Below are 17,525 nucleotides of genomic sequence, written 5' to 3' on the forward strand. Positions count from 1 at the left end.
CTTAGTGATTTTTTCCCTAGACTACCCAGTACTTGGTTTCTTTTCTGACTCCCTCCCAAAACCTCAACATCACTAAAGGCATTGCATGCAGTTATTCTGTACCTGTTTAACATCAGTGCATGATGCTTGCAATGGCAAACCCTATGTAGCCAAGAAGCAATTAATCCTTTTGTTACAGCACTTCAAGAGTTTAAATTCAACTGTGTGTTCAGAATGAGACCTCTATCTTCTTCCAGTTTCCAAGCAACAGGCTCTCTGCTGATATGGTCCACATGATACCCCCACCATCCCTGAGGTGCATGTTTACATGAAGGCTGTCTTAAATCAGGAAAACCATCATAGAAATAGATTGTTGAATAGTTCCGATTTCACATACACTATTATACCTAGCAGGATAAAGCGGTAAGGGCTCTTACCAAGACTCAGTGTCAAAGAGTTTGAAGTGCACAAAAGGAGCAGGTATTTTGCTTCTGCTTTTTTTTTTTTTGTCATGTTCTCTGACAGTAGGGAAAGCTTCCCTCCCACATTTTCCCCAGATGTTCCCCACATTTTCCCCAGATGTTCCCCACATTTTCCCCAGATGTTCCCCACATTAATGGCAACTTTAGGAGTAAAGCCCACCATAGGAATAATGAGGGGAAGGAGCAAAACCAAGGCTGGCAGGAGAATGGCTCATCATCTTTCTCTGTGCCACAGCAATATACTACGCTGTCACTACAGCCTCACAAGGCACACTAAATATGATTACAAGTCCTCTTTCTAAGCCAACTGGAAGATCAACCATGGGAGACATCACACTTCAGCTTCTGCTGTAAAACATGCAAAGGCTAGTTTGGCCACAAAGCAGACCCCAGAAACAAGTGCTATTGCAGGCAATCTTTGTATGCTGGAAAGGCACTTCAATACCAAAACATAAACCTCAGCTTCTCTACATATTTATAAGAGGGAGCTTCAGCTCCTTTCATTAGCCACTTTAAAAGCCCAGAGGAAGCTCTCACTGGAGCCAGACGTGGCCCTTCACATGAAAGCTGTCCAGCCAGGGCAATGAAGAGCCTGGGCTGTAAGATTTAATTTCAAGTTGTTTCAGTAACAGTGTGCTATTGATATGCCCCTTGAATATTGCCCAGAGCCAGGAACACCCACACAGTATAGAGACATAAAGCACAATGAAATCTTAAGTGAATGGGTGATTCTCCTTTCACTTACACCAAGGCCAAGAGTATCTCCATTATGTAAAAAGCAGCGAGAATGAGACCCTGTAATCATGCCAGCTGCAAAAACTACTTGGAGTTCGTTTTTGCTCACTGACACTTGTAAGAGAGTGAAATACATAGAGCAGGAGGAAAGGAAGCCCTTCACAGAACTGACTGTCCCATCCACACAAGACAAGAAAACAGTAAGCACTGTCCCAAACTTCATTGTCTAAGTGTACTACCAAACCAATTGGTTTCAGAAGGGTTAGACTGCTATTTTCCACAACTACTTCAATGCCAGAGGAATAGGACTGAAGACACAAAAGGATGATGCACACAGTTGTGTAGGCATTTTTTAACTAAGTAACAAGGGAAAAATCTGTGGAGTAACATTTTGCAATAGGAGGTAAGAGAGAACTGGTGCCGTTGCCATTATGTGATGTTTCCAATTTTTCACACCATTATTATAAAGGAAGAAAAGACATTATGTTTGCGGTTGTAAGTGAAGTTATGAAGTGCTTTTGTTGATGTGGAAGTTACCAGAACCTTTTTGTTCAGACTTGAAGTTGTTTCTAAATATCACCTGCAAAATGTAGACAGCTATAACCACCTCAGAAGGGAAGGTGTATTCCATGGTCTCAATTGTTTCAGCCCATGTGTTAAATGCATGTGAATAAATTTATGAGTCAGGGAACAGTACCCATGAGCAGACAGCATTTCAGACACCAGCTCAAAACTCTAAACATTACTAACAAGTCTCAAATCAAAAAGGTTTTTTCCATCTTGGACATAATAAACTTGGTGCTTACAACAGGCTCTCAAAGGTTTACAAAGCAACAGGCTTTCCAGAAAAAGGCCTGTGAAAGTAGTTGCCTAGTCAAACATCAGAAGTTTTCTAGTAACTAGACTTTTACTAACACCACTGACTTCTGCCTCCAGAGTTGAATAAAAAAAAAAAGTCTAACAAGAGGCCCCTTACCTCAGGAGTTAGGGAAGCTTTTCCTGTAACTCTCTTCCCTCAAAGGGCAACGTTGATCCAAACTTAGTCATTTAGATCTTGCTACATCAGATCCTCTGCAAGGAGCACAGACCAAGGAGACTGTCTCTTTGTGGCAAGAGAGGTCATTCATATGCACCTCTTTTAGAGCCAAAGACATCCCAGGCATAACACAAACAATAGTGGGAGATCCCAACACAGAAACAGACGAAATCACAAGCTCCCCCACCCTGATTTCCCTGGAGCACAGGTTTCGCTTCACAATTTCAAAAAAATTGCTGGAAGACTCCTTAGGAAACCGGAGCTGAACTGCAACTTCAGCAAGGCACAAGATTTAAATTTAAGATGCTGCAGGCAAAAACCACCAAGTCTTGTCTTAGGGCTGCTGGAATTTCTTGAGAAGAATTCAGAGGGGTGCAGAAGGGAAGAAAGGTAGAATGCCTATTGCTGAAAGACACCCTTCTTCCACACCTTCAGTAGAGAACTGAGTGTCACCCAGTATAAGCCCTCCCCTACTCTCACCTCTGGTGGAAGGAAAAAAAGAAAGCAGCAGCTTTTATCTGAAAGAATTTCCAGGCTTGCCCCCCATTTTTTAAATCCCCTAGGGCACAACGAAGGCAGGCCTCATTTGCAGACGACTTTCAAAAGCGAGGCTGTGGACCAGGTTACAGGAGCTTGGCCAAGTAATACTGGGCAAGGGCTTTTGTTGCACATTAAAAGCCAACTAGGGTCTATACAGTTGGGTTCCCATGTACTTACCACCTCACAGGCTTCTTTTTCTGATGAAGTAGTCCACTTACCAACCTAGTCAGCAACGGTAGTCTTGTAAAGTGTACATGTAACAAGTCACAAGTTGTTCCATTTATTTGAGTAAATATCTGGTAAATAAAATCATCAGTAAACATTACAAAATTAAATACATTAAAAAAGCTTGCCGGTATACATAAAATTCACAAACATGTACTTCTTTTGAAAAATAAAATATGTTCAGAGCACCCTTGATATAAAATGCCTGACTAGTGTCACCTACCAGCATATGGTAGCTTATTGAACATTTTAGTTAGGACATTTTCCAGGAGGGAGCAGGGATCTCTCTTCTGTTCTTGCTTTTACAAGTACGAGAGCCCAAGTTAGGAAGTCTCCCCACTTCTCAGGGCAGAGCCATAAACAAAGACTATAATATTCTTTGCCTACCTTAATAGGAGAGGAATCTGCATTCGATTAAGACCTTATCACTAAATGCAAGACAGTGCTTGTAATTCATTTTGGTAGCATTGCCTTTCCTCCACTGTGAAGCAGCTTTTGAACAGTGACAGACATTTCTCTAGATATCACTGGAGGCCCTTGTTCAGTATAGGTTACCACAGTTCCAAGACACCATGAGGCAGAGAGGAAACAATCTGGCAAAGCATCAAAGTCAATCAAATAACTTTAAGTTTACAAATTAAGCCCTTAAAATTCCCAGTTGTCATATGCTGCAGTCTAAACAAGGAGATATGATGAAATTCTTCACTGGGCTGCTTTAAGGGTATTCAGAAAAATGGCAGCACTCATTTTAGTAATCTAAATCAGTACTTTCTGGTAGCAAATTTGCAATAACCACCATTTAAATAATTTACTGTAAGAAACTTTTCCTTCTATCCGTGTGAAACAGTATTCACAACCCACTGTATAGTTTATGTACAGACAAGCACAAGAAACTTGACATCCATGAGTTAAATGTACAACCAACTTAAAAAAAAACGTTATCGAACTAGTTGCAAGGAGAAGTCTCCTAGCTCTGTAAATTTACAAGATCTTCTGGTTCACCACGTAGGCTTGCTGCCCCTCATCACTAACTCTTGGATTCTTCACTTGCTTCAGTAATCCTCAAGTGAAAGTTGAGCTGCATCCAAATTGTTGATATTCTTGATAAAAAAACTGACACTTAAAAAAGAACCCTTAAAACACACAAATTCCTTGAGTCAAAACTGAATGAAATCAAAAAAGTTGTGGAGAAAGACAACTATTTTAATAAAGGTCTTGTATTCAAAGTCCAATTTCCCTTGCCATGTCTTTTACAGAGTGCTACTACTTTGAGTTATTTATATACTCTTCTTTTGAGGGGGACTGAGTTTCCTCATTCCTCTTATCCGAGTTAGCAGCTCTTTGATAAATTCCTAGGAAAAAAGATTAGAAAATATGAGTAATTTTTATGATCCCATAATACCATGATTGAGTTTGTTTTGTTTTATAAATCAAAGCAAACGATACATTTCTATTTAAGCTTTTACTGTTAAGCTGGAGTTTCCCTGGCCTGATCTCTAGAAACCTCATATGCATACTCTCATCACATAGTAGAGGTGCAAACAACTAGTTTCTCCTCTGCATGAGTGATCAGGCTCAGTTGCTAGCTGACTTTCAGGTTTTTGCTACACAGGGCCTTCTACCAACTGTTGAATCAAACAAAAATCTATGGCTGATACAATGCAAAGAGTCAATGGAGACTTTCACAGTTTAAGCTTGCACAGAAACCAGCACTCCTGCCAAAAGAGGTGTTTCTCTCATCACTCTCCATGCCGGCACTAGCATTTTGGTTGGCTGCATACTCAGAAAGCTGATCTGGCTAAAAACTCAGCTTTTTTTCCTCTTCCTCTACTACTTTCCAAGCTGCCTCAGCTCTCTGACGAGGCTCACCACTCAGCCCCACACCAATGCTCACACCAGTCTGAGGCAAGGCAGGAACAAGGAGCCAGAGGTAGCACCACTGGCTTATGCTGGGTTGTGGAGCTCAGTGAATGACACCATTCTGAAAACAAAAAAAAACAAAAACAAAAACAAAACAAACACCAAAACAAAAAAATTCATGGACCAGGTCTTTATTCACAGTGATATTTTCCCCAGTTTCAGCAGATTTTCTCTTTTTAAACTGTGGGAGAACAAAAGCTTACAGAGTTACACCATTATCTGAAATCCTTTTGGTATACAATTTCTTATAATAACTGCAGATGCATTAAAAGCTAAATCACCCCCCTTACTGTCAACATTGGGAGAATAATGTTTATCCAGAGTACTATGTATATAGCTACAAAAGGGTTCTTACCATGAAATCATTTAGCTATAAACATGGAATGTAATTACAGATTTAGTCAGTCAAGATGATGTGAAAGTAGAAAAAGCATGACTTCCTAGCTGAATGCTTGAGGCTAAAAATTCCAGTGAACAAGGTCACCACCTAAATGACAACACAGTACCTTTCAAAAAAGTCACACTGAAATGTATATTATCCAGGTGCTACACTGTGAATAAGGAAAGTCTCTGTAAATGTGTGTTTTACCTTGAGAAAGATGTCCGGTTTTTCTGGTGGGACCACAATCTTGGCAGGTATCAGCCCAGCAGAGCAGTTTCCTTTCCTGACAGTTTATGCACATCTATGCTACACTGCATGTACTTTTGCACCACGGTTATTGTTGCACCCACACTAGCTGTGGCTTCAACTAACAACAGCAAAGGCAGAGCAGCATACGTGTCAGCGTGGGCTACAAACACTCACCAAAAACCCTTTTTGTTCTTGCCTCCATTCCTGAACTAACTAGATCAAGGCCAGTACAGGAAAACATCGATGTATATCAATATTGCACTTTCCATCTGGATAGGCAGATAGCCTGAAGAGATGATTGGAAAAGCAGATTTGTTAAGACCTCAAATCCTCCCCCTCCATCCCCTAGAAGCTGTCTTTTTCCACACCGGCACAAGCCACTGCAACAATATCCACCCTAAACTTGTCAGAGTACAGTACTTATCTATTCAGAGGTCAGAAAAAGGAAGGAGACAGGTTTACTATAAAAATTCACAGCTTTCAATGCACTATGCATTGGTTCTGCATTATCCTTTCATCATTTTACTGTAAAGAACTGCTAGATAACACAAAACTAATGTGGCATGGTACTGTCCAAAACATCCTAAATGTACTTTAGGATTTTTTACTATCAAACTTAAATGAAGCCCTGCGTGAAGTCATTATAGAAATAAACTCTCTAAAGTGATCTTAAAAGATTTTTTACTTGCGATTAATGCAATTACTAAAGAGCCTTTCAACAGCTCTTTCCATAAAGCCCTATATTCCCACGCCAAAACATCAGATTAAGACAGGGAAAGAATGGGCTGAAGTTCAATTCTTCCCTTTGAATGACTTTATTAGTCGTCTGTTAAAGGCACAAATACTCTACACCACCTTCTTTCACCATCAAGGCAACAACAAGACGCCTCCACTGGAAACTGTCCAACTATTTCACAGAAGTCAAACGTAAGAGCACTGCAGGAAGGGCCATCTGCAGAGTGGACCGGGAATTTTACAGTACTCTGACTGTACCCATTCTGAATATCCCTGTCTGAAAGGCACTTCTGCCATTTCTCTGTCCATTTTTCTCCACAACTTGGAAGAATTTGGAGCAAGTTTCCCTTGGATATGAAATATAGCCAGGGTCAGTTGCTTTTCAGTACAACATTACAGCAGGGGAGGGGAGTTCCCCCACTTATACTCTGCAGTGGTGCCACAAGCACCTTCTTTTGTAAAACAATATATTTGCTTGAAGTTTTCAGTATTAACTCCACCTAGAAACTTCTTAGTGCTGCCAAAATAAACGAAATTGTAGGGCAACCCCCTAACCAGATCTGAATTAATTGAGGCTGTTCTTAAGGAAAGGGAACTGTATTCAATTGAAGTAGTAAATGTAATAATTGAAAAGGCTTTACCCCTCAGGAACTATTTTCCTTGAAATAAGGGTCAGCACTACCAAACAGTAAAACCCAACAAGAGCATTTTGTCTGTGGCAGACATTTTACATAATGCAGTAGTGCTGTTGTGCACATCCCGTGGGTGTGCAAACCACAGAATTGCTTCAGTATATTTCTGATATAAGTATCATTTTGCATCTGATGCTTGCATGGAGCCAGCTGTCATTAACAGCAGTGCTCTGGTGCTTATGCCTTTCTTGTTTTGCAGCTCCCCATCAAGGAAAGGAAGAATTCTAGAAAAGATGCATATTTTCCCTCTTGGAGGCAGGAAAGGAAACTTCACAGCATTTCAATAAGCCTTCACTTTATAACTAACCAACTCAGCTTTATGACATACAGTAAACCCATTTGTTTTCTTTAAACATCACTCAAAAATGCAGTTTTATTCCTTGTGGACATCTGAGTTGAGGTTTAATAGAAGGCTTAACATCCACATCTATCTCAACCTAATACACAAAAATCATTTTACACAGAGCATTTTCTTGAAATCCCTCTAGGAGACATGCTGAAGTTTAGCATCATGCATTTGAAAGCTGATCATGTACCAATCTACGTTAAAAGTAGTTCTGTAACACAGGCTGGATTATCTACTTCTGTATACTTATATGATGCTTATTTAGTTCACAGGCTTGGAAAACATTTAACAATAATTCAGCTAAAGATTCAAGACTTATTAATTTTTCCATGGAGGGCTACAGCCAGAAGTACACAGATACCAGCACATTGGGCCTTGGTAAATAAAAATTAAAAAAGGCAAAAATGTACACAGACTTAGCGTAAATTCTTTTTATAGATTGTCTGCAAGGAGGCCACCTTTAAATACAGTTTTGTTACAAATATTGAGGGTCCTGATAATTCATAATACAAAATCAGTGTTTCTAGAAGATGTCTTTCTAATTCTAAAGGCAAATTTAAATGAGACAGAGTAAATCTATAGTTCATTTGAGCTCATCTATATTCAGCCTTAGGCATTTGTCTTCTCCCTTGTCTAAGGCTTTCCCTTGAATCAAAGGCATTCAGTTCAGCAAAAGCATTTGTCTAATGCAGAATAAAAGAATAGAAGACAAACAAAGGTGAAATGATGATTCAGGAGAGGGAAGGAAATCACTTCACCTCTCTCCTTTGCAGGCGCGATTCATTGTTTTAATGAGGTCATTTGACAGACAATGAATTCCAGTTAATTCTGGAGACTAATTAGACTCTGTCTCTACAGATTTCTCTTCCACAAGCAGTACATATGTAACAGGACTAGTTCTTAAACCAAAATGTAGGGTTTCTAGACCTCCTGCTTCACTAGAGCATGAAATGAACCCTAAACCAGCTTTCCTCCACAGCTTTACTTCCCTGCAGCCAAGTAAAAAAAAAAAAAATTATCAAGATTTCCTTGAGTGTTTGCCCAAGGCTATTTCCTGGAGACAGCCTCATTGGCTGCATGTAAAAAAGTAAAGTCAGCCTGGAAAGCAATCTCCACAGCTACTTGGGGAAGAAACTAAACAATAGCTCAAAAATGCCATCTGAATGGGAAGAAAGAAAAAAAAAACAAAAACAAACCTTCCCCACAGGCTCAAACCTGAAGCTGATCAGGAAGTAGGGAACTGAGGAGGCACAGATGGTTCAGGATAGCAGGGCCAGGAGCCACCTTCTATTAGCAAGAATTGGTACGGTGTCTCTGCTGCCTCACTGAACAATCCCATGGGCCCGCCTCTCCAGTGAGGCCAGGGCACCATTAGTGCTCCAGAGTAGGACAATACGCAGCAATTTATCTTCTCAGTGAGCCCTGTACAAGGCACTGACTAAACAACATAATGCTTAGCTGTGGTCAAGTCATACAGTCCAGTGCTCTCCAGTTCAGCAGCATGTAAAACAAACACAGCTTATTCATGCCAAATCACCATTTGCTCCACTATTCTTATAATATCGCTATGGGTATTTGTAAGTCGTACTCACGAGTACTTGCTGAACAAGCTTAATTCCCTCCAACACGGTAATAAAATATATGGCAAATCTCAGCAGGCACATAAACAGTTTTACTTTACTGAATTCAGAGTGGTCAAATGGATGAACAAGAAACCATGTTTTTCTAGAAATGCCTCTGTCTGCGTTGCTTGTAAATATGCATGCTTCTCAACTTTTTTCACTACAAAGTGTCCTATTTGATCTCAAGTAATAAGGACACATAATATAGTTACTATGGCTTAATAATTTACCACCCATCAGCTGAGCTGCAATAAATGTCTATGAGCTTCTGGGCTCCCTCAGATGTATGGCAGTGCACTGCACTGACGCTTTAGGACACATCTTTAGTTACTATTGCTTTGAAGGGGTATCCTATGTATTGCTGCCTTGTGGTTATACTAAAAAACAAATAGTAGCATGAATTTGGAAGAATTCATAAAACATAGTAGGACCAAAAAAATATGATCCTTCAAAATTTTAGAGGTTCCACTTCAGAAGCGTTGAGCTTTCTGTTTGTATCTGCATACTAAGTATACGTTATCTGAAGACATACTCAAAATAGTTTTCAGTTTTAAAAACCACAGTGCTTGGACCACTCTAAAACACTGCATCACAAGTCTGTCATTTGCTCCAACTAGGAATTAAATTTGGAGAAACATGTAGTTAAGCAAGTGCATCTCTACCTTTCTCAAAAATAAGTGTTAAAAGCTCCTGAAATAGCCCAGCCACTGAAGTAATTGAGTAGTCAGTGACTTAAATCTCTGCCCAAATTCTCCAGGGAATATGCACAGCAATTTAACATAGTTTGTTTGGAAATCATACTGAAAATTGTTATTAATTAAAAGTTTGAGCAAAATAACTTTCTTCTATGATGCAACTTCATGTGCTTTTTCTTCTGTTCTGCACTACATGAAGAATTATACTAATGAGATGGTCTGGATAGATTTAATCCTGCCTACCTGAGTGGGAGAGATCTCTAGCCCATGCACCTGAAGCTTTGTATATTTCTCTGAGAATAGAAAGAAGCAAAGAAACGCCAAACCTAATTTATCCAGTTCTCTTCAAAGATTAGTTATCTACAGCCACTGTGTAGCTCAACCACACCCTTCAGAGTCAGTAAACAAAAATTGCCCCCTCATTGGATTTCTCTCCTATAGTAGTTTAAGAATGTCCTTGTCATTTCTCCTGTCATCACTTTGGCAGTCTCACCTGTGGAAGCTCTAATTCACAACAGCCACAAATATTTCAGATTTTCTCCAAAGCCCCGTATAAATGGGTGGTCTTGCTGCTGCCAGTAGCAGAGACATTAACACAGATTTAGCAAGCCTCCTTCAAAGTATGTGTCTTGACAAAACTTCATTGATTTCATGCCTACAACAGTCTTCCTATTCTAAATAAGAGTCTATTGTCAACTATCATCAAGATTACAGATTATATTTAAATTTCTTTGTTGCATTCACCGCAAACATGAAACCTAAAATTCCCTGTGACCTACATTAAGATTCTCCATCACGTAGACAGAACCAAGATAACAACTTGACAAAGGTGTGGGTGGGATTTTCCACAGGCGATGTATAGCGACGAGAGAAACACTGGCTCTTGTGGCACTCAGGTGATGCAGGAGGATGCTGCTGCTCCCTGCTCCTTTTCAACCACAAAAGTTCAGATCCACGATTTGGTTGTGGCAGTGATTTTGCAGATAGCATACCCTTTAAGTTTGTGCAGTCCTAAAAATTAATTGCTGTTCTCTCACACCCAGCCTTGCCTTATGTCAAGGCTACATGACTTGTCCCATTTTTCAACTAGGCATGATAGTAACAGGAAAGAAGAGGAAGCAGAGAAAGTGTAAACTCTCTGAAGAATACTTCTAGCACTGTTCAGTTTGGCATGGTGGAAAAACCATCATGTGTCAAAGCACTGCCCGTATTTGAGATCCCAAAGCCTATGCCTTGAGTCAGGCAGCTACTCAACCTCTCTTCAACAAGTGCAACTTAACTACACAGAGCAGGGAGATTGCAGCTTAAGTAAAGGATGTCAAGTACAAATACAAGTCACATATTGCAGTGATTAACGCCAATAAAAACATATACTTTACAGTTTGCTAGTTACCAAATATATCTCTTAGCCACCAGGTTTTAGTTTTTTTTTTTTAATTATTATGTTTCTACAAACAGCCAAGTTGGCAAATTGTGCCCAGAAATTATTTTTAGTTTCTGGCACATTCTACAAAACTAACTTTTAATGACTGAGTGACACATCAGTCACATTGCATATGAATCTTGATTAGCAAATCAACATTTTAATTTAAGGATCATTAACATAAACTTAAATAGCACCCAAAAATCATACTGACTGTGTGCACTTCCCTGATTAACCTTTATTTGCCTTGTTTGGGTAAACTACACAACTCTCTACAACAAGGTTCCCATGTTAAGCATATTTCCATACCAATTAAACCAACAGCTGTAGCACCTACCTTAGCTTTTAAAAACTTTAGAGCACATTCAACATTCTGGCTATATTTCCCTTAAAAGAAAGGTTTCATAGCAGTTCCTCATAAGTTACTGTCAGCTACTGTCTTTGGCCAATTTATTAGAGGCTAAGAATTCCTCCCACCTTTCCAGTGACCTGGATAACGCTACTGCTTCTGATGAAGAGTCAATCCCAAATACATGCAAGAAGGCCTCAGTCTTTCCTTAACATTTAGTCTAAGTGGAAGACACTAAGCAAAACCGACAAGATAAATGAACAGATGGGATAAGAGCTTCAAGTTATTAAGCTTTCTGCCTGTACTATTTTTCCTTATGTTCTCAATAGTGAAGGCATCATATTACATAAATTTTTCCCCTGCTAGGGATTACTGTCTTTTGCAAACTATATAACTCTTGGTGCTAAATCCCTAGTGCACTTGGTTGACTGTATTTGATTGGTCAGGAGAAATTCCATCAGCTCACATCCATTCTCCACAAATCTTCCAGAAATCCTTTCACAAACCAATTACCTCAATAGCTTTGAATGGTCTGCAAATATGAAAAGATTGCCGATATTCTAGACGAGGTGTGGATCCTCATATAGCAAGTTTAAGCCAACTTAAAGGCTCTTAGTCCACACGTGGCAAGTTAAAAAAAACCAAATCACTACTTTTAAGTGGCCTAAGTTAGCAGTCATACCATATTACTGGGCTTATCATGCTACAGATGAAGAAAAGCTGCTGTTGTGAAAACAGTCCTGGGAAGTGACTCCCATTTTGGCAACTACCCTCACAGTAGAGCAGATTAAGTACTCCTCTCAGTTTGGCTATCTCAAAAGTTTGTCAAGGAAGGTGGATGTTCCCCCAGGTAAAGGATCTGCCTCCATCCCATCAGCACAGGACTGAAAAGACAAGTCACAAGTTCAGTATTAAAATCTCAGCTTGATCAAAGAGTCTTGAGGGCAGTTGAACACACATGTCCAGGATGTTGTTTCCTGTGAACTGGCATGCCAACTTAGTTTACCAGCGTGGCACAAATATTTCCGGCCGTTCTACCACCAACGTTTCCAGGTGAAAACTCACTAACATTTGTCATGTACCTTTATCAGAGCTCTGAAATTTGTCATTGCACTAGATGTCAAGCTTCAGAGGTAAGAAAAATAACTTCTATTACATGTTCAATGAAGGAGAAAAAAGGGTAATCATTTGAGTCTCTGCCTTCCTCATCTACCTTCAGATAACGTGGAGATAAGAGGTCAGTACATGAGTGGCTGCTACACTCTTGGCAACCTGTTCCTCCCACTCACTCATGACCCCCACATTCTCTCACTAGCCTGTGGGAAGAACCATGCCAGGTTCCACATGCCACATCAGCCTGGTGCCATAAGGTTCAGTGGCACACGCTGAGAGAAGGCTGGAGGAGGCTGACAGGGGTCATCTGTAGTGTAGCATTACTACAGTGAGACATCGGAAGACTTTGGTTTTTGGCCTGGCATATCCATAATGGGAGACGTGTTACCGGCTGTAAAGAAAGCAAGGTGCAACACAGACCAAGCTATACAAGCCATGTGAGTATTTCTGGGTCAATTCCCTGCACTGCCAAAATGTTAGTAGCAGCAACTGTAATTGCAATTCTGGAAAACTTTCCCAGTCTACCACAGGCATCGATAACAACAGAAAAGCCCTCAAGAAAGTATCTGATACACAGGGAAGTGTCTATTTAACCATACTAGTGGTTCTTCCTGACAGCCTGAGTAAACCTAGTTTACATGGCTACAGATGCTACAGAGGAACCAAGCTATAGACAGCCTTGTTTCAAAAACCAAACACCTGACTCCTAGTCATGCACAGCTGAAAGGTGTCTAACTAGGGCAATCCTGCAAGCCACCCACTCCATTAAATACTGTGCAGCAGCCACTGGTGGGAAAGCACTGAACCAAGAAACTGACCCACAACTTAAAACTCTTTTTTGTTTGGGTTTTTTTGTTTGTTAAAAAAAACAATAAGTCCAAGTTTTTGTTACAATATTTACTCTTCCTAGTAAGCACACATTACTATATGAGAAGTAAGCTACATTGGCACTGCACATGTTAATGGATATTCAAGTTGAAAGCTGAGTACTTTTAACTAAATCCTGCTAGTTCAGGTTATCCCGTGATTGTATTCAAGTTTATTCACAGGAACAATTAGCTGAGCTGCATAGCTGCATAACAGTTCCCAGAATAAACAATTTTACTGTCAGAGGTAAAATTAGATGGCTTCACATTGAAGAGCACTCAGTCTGTCTCTCAAACTGAAATTTTATGCAAACATAGCAGTGTTTTAACCATCTGATGGGATTTGTATTTAGTTCTCTTGTAACATGACAGCTTTAAGAGAAAGTAGACAGTATTGATACTTCAGCTGGAATGACCAGCAGTACCTCCGCAGGGCCCAGTCCTATTCCTAATGTAGTCAGGTGACAGGCACAAATATTTCCAGGATATAAAGCCCCAGACCATCAGCTCCCCATTAATATTCCTATAGTTACTTTATCATATGTATAAAAAGAAGTTACTTTAGCTTGAACATAGCTACACTTTCCACATAAGAATAGTATTTAAAAGAAGTCGTTTTACCTCTGTTGGTTTGTAGCAATCTACAAGAGTTTCCTAAAAGCAAAATAAGAAAGCATCAGTTCCAATACAGAATAACAGTGAACATAAACAAGTCTACAGTATAAAACCTGGCAAGGGAGTACAGAAAGAAAAGGAGCAAGAATCAGGAATCACTGGATGAAGATGCTATTGAAAACTGAGTGTTACAGCAAGTCACCTTTGCCCCCTTAGGTGGACCAGAATGATTTGCAGCGGGAGAAAAATAACGGCTTCTTACTCCAGGCTGGAAATCACAAAATCTCTTTCTCCAAGAAAAACTGAAAAGAGGAGAATCCAAGAACATTTCTCCCAGCGATACACATGTGAAAGGGAGCTTTCTGTGAGGGCACCACAGCCTTTGTAATGCAGAAACACAGAGGTTAGCTAAGTCAGGCATTCCTAGCAGGGGGGCTGCAGCAGCTAGCTTAGGCAGAAGCAGCAAAGCTATTTATGAATGTTGAGAAAACCACCCCATGCCGCTGTGGCTGGGCAGTGGGCACTGAGGAAAGGGTGCCAATAGGCACTACAATCAGGAGTGGTGCATCTAAGCACCAAGTTAGTCACCTCCCAGAAGTGAGCTGCGGGCAAACCACTGCTCTGGGACAGGCATCCTTCCTGTAGTGCATCTGAAAATATTATAAACAGAGACCCTCATACTGTTTTTATATCTTGATTTAGATACACATGTCTCTATTAAGACAATGTTTCTTTTCTTCCCCCCCCTTCTTCTGTTCATTAACTTTTACCTCAAGCAGTGTTCAGAGAATGCGACAGCTGGTTTGAGCTGTATAATTTCAGCAGATAGCTTCTGAATTTCCCTACTAATTCCTGTTGATTACCATCTTATCCTTTCCTCAAGCTTTTAGACAAGTTACTCTAAGATAACTCAATGGGTTCCAATTTCTAGCTAGCCTAGTCAGAGAACAAAGTTTTCAGTATCCTATGGACAACGGAGGATTTCTGCTCTGTATACGCAGGCATGTATATTTCTGCTGCTGCAGTGAATCACAGAAGCTACCTGGTCATGAGTCGCAGATGCCGAATCTTTTTATGTGACTGTTCTTCATTTTTCTATGGTTTCTGTTCTTTATTTTATGTCCTTGTAAAATAAATCACAGAATGGTAGGGGTTGGAAGGGACCTTTAGAGATCATCTTGTCCAACCCCCAAAGAATGTGTCTAATCTGTCTAAGCATATCTCCCTACATTAGTGGATTCTTTGAACTATTATTTATTCCTATTATCACCTACCTTCCAGAAATTCTTCATCCTAAAGGATTTTGATTACCTTCACACAGTTCAGTAGATTATGCTAAACTCAGACCTAGGAACCTCTCAGTTCTAATTCTACACATATAGTGGATTCAAACACAAGATACAGCCCCAAATGCATTAATTCAGCCACACATTCTGATTTAAAATTAGAAAATAATATTACCTGTAATTTGAGAGCTCTCTCCTCTTCATTGGCTGCATCAAGAAGGTCATCAATGTCAATTTCTACATCTGGCATCTCTTCTTCCTGAAAAGCAAAACTTCCTACTTAGTCCATACAGATATCCTTTAACTAACCTCAAAAGCAGCCTAGTGATAGCACACATAACCCCATCTGCTTGGAGCCAGAAAAGAAGGAAATCAGTAAGGGACGATGGCTTGATTCCTTGCCCCTGGCCCAGCAGAAGGCCAAGCCCCAGCCACACAGGAGGTGACTGCTCTTAAATAACCCTTCCCTCACAGCCAGGAGCTGTGTTACTAATCCATGCCCAGCAGCACAATCATGTTATTCTCATAGTAGTGAGAAAGAAGATGATGAAGAAGAGGTCTCGGCAGGGGAAGTAGATAAAAGCTGCAGCAAGCCACAAAATTGCTTTGAAAACTCTTTTGATTGGACTGCTTATTTTGTTACACTATAGAAGATCTCCCTTGCTCAAAGTTGGCTTACAAGGTTGACACACATGCGCCATCAGAAGAGCTCAGATTTCCAGTGCCTGCAGTAAAGCAAAAGTCTAAGCCAGAGCATTTAAGGCAATTTTTTTTTTTTTAAAACTCCTCCACCCACACACTTCTCGCTTTGCATCACCAGTACATCAGACACATTGTTCTGAGTCAGGGCAGCAGTCCACACACTCTGAACGACCCGAGCTCTGGAATCCCAATAAGAATTCATCATCCACAGATAGCACCGTTTATTGCATTTGCAATTATGCACAAAAATATTCTGGTGGCCCTTTTTTGCATTTTCTCATCAAAAAAGAGCTCAGAACAGTAAAGCAGCACCTCACTGCACATACAAAACCCTCTGGTCTCAGCCTCTCCCCCACACCAAGTCCCCCCCTCACAGTGGCCTTAGCACCAGAGACACATGGCTCTTCTGTTGCCCCTGCCGCAGCCAAGGCAAGGCCTGGGTCCTCTCCCACAAGTGCCCTGTCACTGATCAGCTCCCTGGCGCTGCATCACCTTGGCACCTCCTGAATGAATGCAGGGACCTGAAAGCATTCAAAACGGAGGGTGGATCTGAGAGCCAGGAGGAAGCAACAAGACCATCATCCCCAGCAGGGGCTGTCTTTTTGTACCCCACCAACACTTTCAAGATCCTTTAAAGAAGCATTTTGACAGGAACATCGTGGTCCAGCAGTTTGCAAAAGTTTCTACAATTGTGAAAAAATTTAACAGCTCCAATAGCAAGTGCCACAAGTAACATCAAAATTACTCTTCTACTGGATAAAAGAAGAGTCCAAAAACTAGTCAGGAAGATAACAAGTTAGCTCAGGTTAATCTAATGAAAGTTAAGTACCAGAGTGCCAAACAACTGCCTATATCAGAATCTCCAGCTAAAATGCCAACTGCTCATTCTTTATTTGGGTGTGAAGAGGAAGGACAGAAATAGGATGACTAAGTTCCCCGTTCCCCACCTCTGAAAGAAAGCATGCAGGAACAAAATAACACAGCCATGCAGGCTGTTAGACCCGATGAATAAAAATTCACAAAGCACATCCTTTTCCCAATTAGCAGGTTCACTCTTTCAGCATGCATTTTAGTCAGAAAGAAAGTATGGCCATTTGCTGAGATGAATCAAAAATACTAGTTACTGTAACAAAATCTGGCAATAAGGGAGTTTCTCACCTAATGCTATAGACTCATTAGCAATTTAAATAATGGGGGGAAGAGGCGAAAAAAAAAGTCTTCCACAGACGATATTCAGTAAAAGCGATCAGAATTGGAAGGGATAAAGATTAATCCATAACAGTGGTACTCTTACTTAGTAGCTTACTATCCCAACCCTACGCTAATTCGCATATCACACTAAGAACAAGAAAGTCACTAAACAGACAATAAACATCCTGAACATTTCATCTAAGCAGCTCATTCTAAATACCATTAAGATAGGGTGCCTGGAGTTATTGTTAATACTGTAAGCTTATTAAAATACGCACCCATGGACCTGCATGAATGCCAATTGTGCATCTGTCCGCACTCAGAGTGCAGTTCAGCACATTG

General features: G+C 40.4%; 1 protein-coding gene across 1 annotated transcript in view; it reads right to left on the bottom strand.

Annotated features, from left to right (window-relative positions):
- Window positions 1-3,258: 3,258 nt before the first annotated feature.
- PPP1R14C (protein phosphatase 1 regulatory inhibitor subunit 14C) overlaps window positions 3,259-17,525 on the bottom strand; it is a 55,915-nt gene continuing 41,648 nt past the window's right edge. The window contains exons 2-4 of the mRNA XM_075087948.1: window positions 15,466-15,549; window positions 14,011-14,043; window positions 3,259-4,349 (exon numbers count right to left, since the gene is read on the bottom strand). Coding sequence (XP_074944049.1) covers window positions 4,275-4,349; window positions 14,011-14,043; window positions 15,466-15,549 — 192 coding nt within the window. The 3' untranslated portion in view covers window positions 3,259-4,274. The remainder of the gene's footprint in view (window positions 4,350-14,010; window positions 14,044-15,465; window positions 15,550-17,525) is intronic.

The sequence above is a fragment of the Phalacrocorax aristotelis genome, chromosome 3 (assembly GCF_949628215.1).
Source record: "Phalacrocorax aristotelis chromosome 3, bGulAri2.1, whole genome shotgun sequence".
NCBI lineage: Eukaryota > Metazoa > Chordata > Aves > Suliformes > Phalacrocoracidae > Phalacrocorax > Phalacrocorax aristotelis.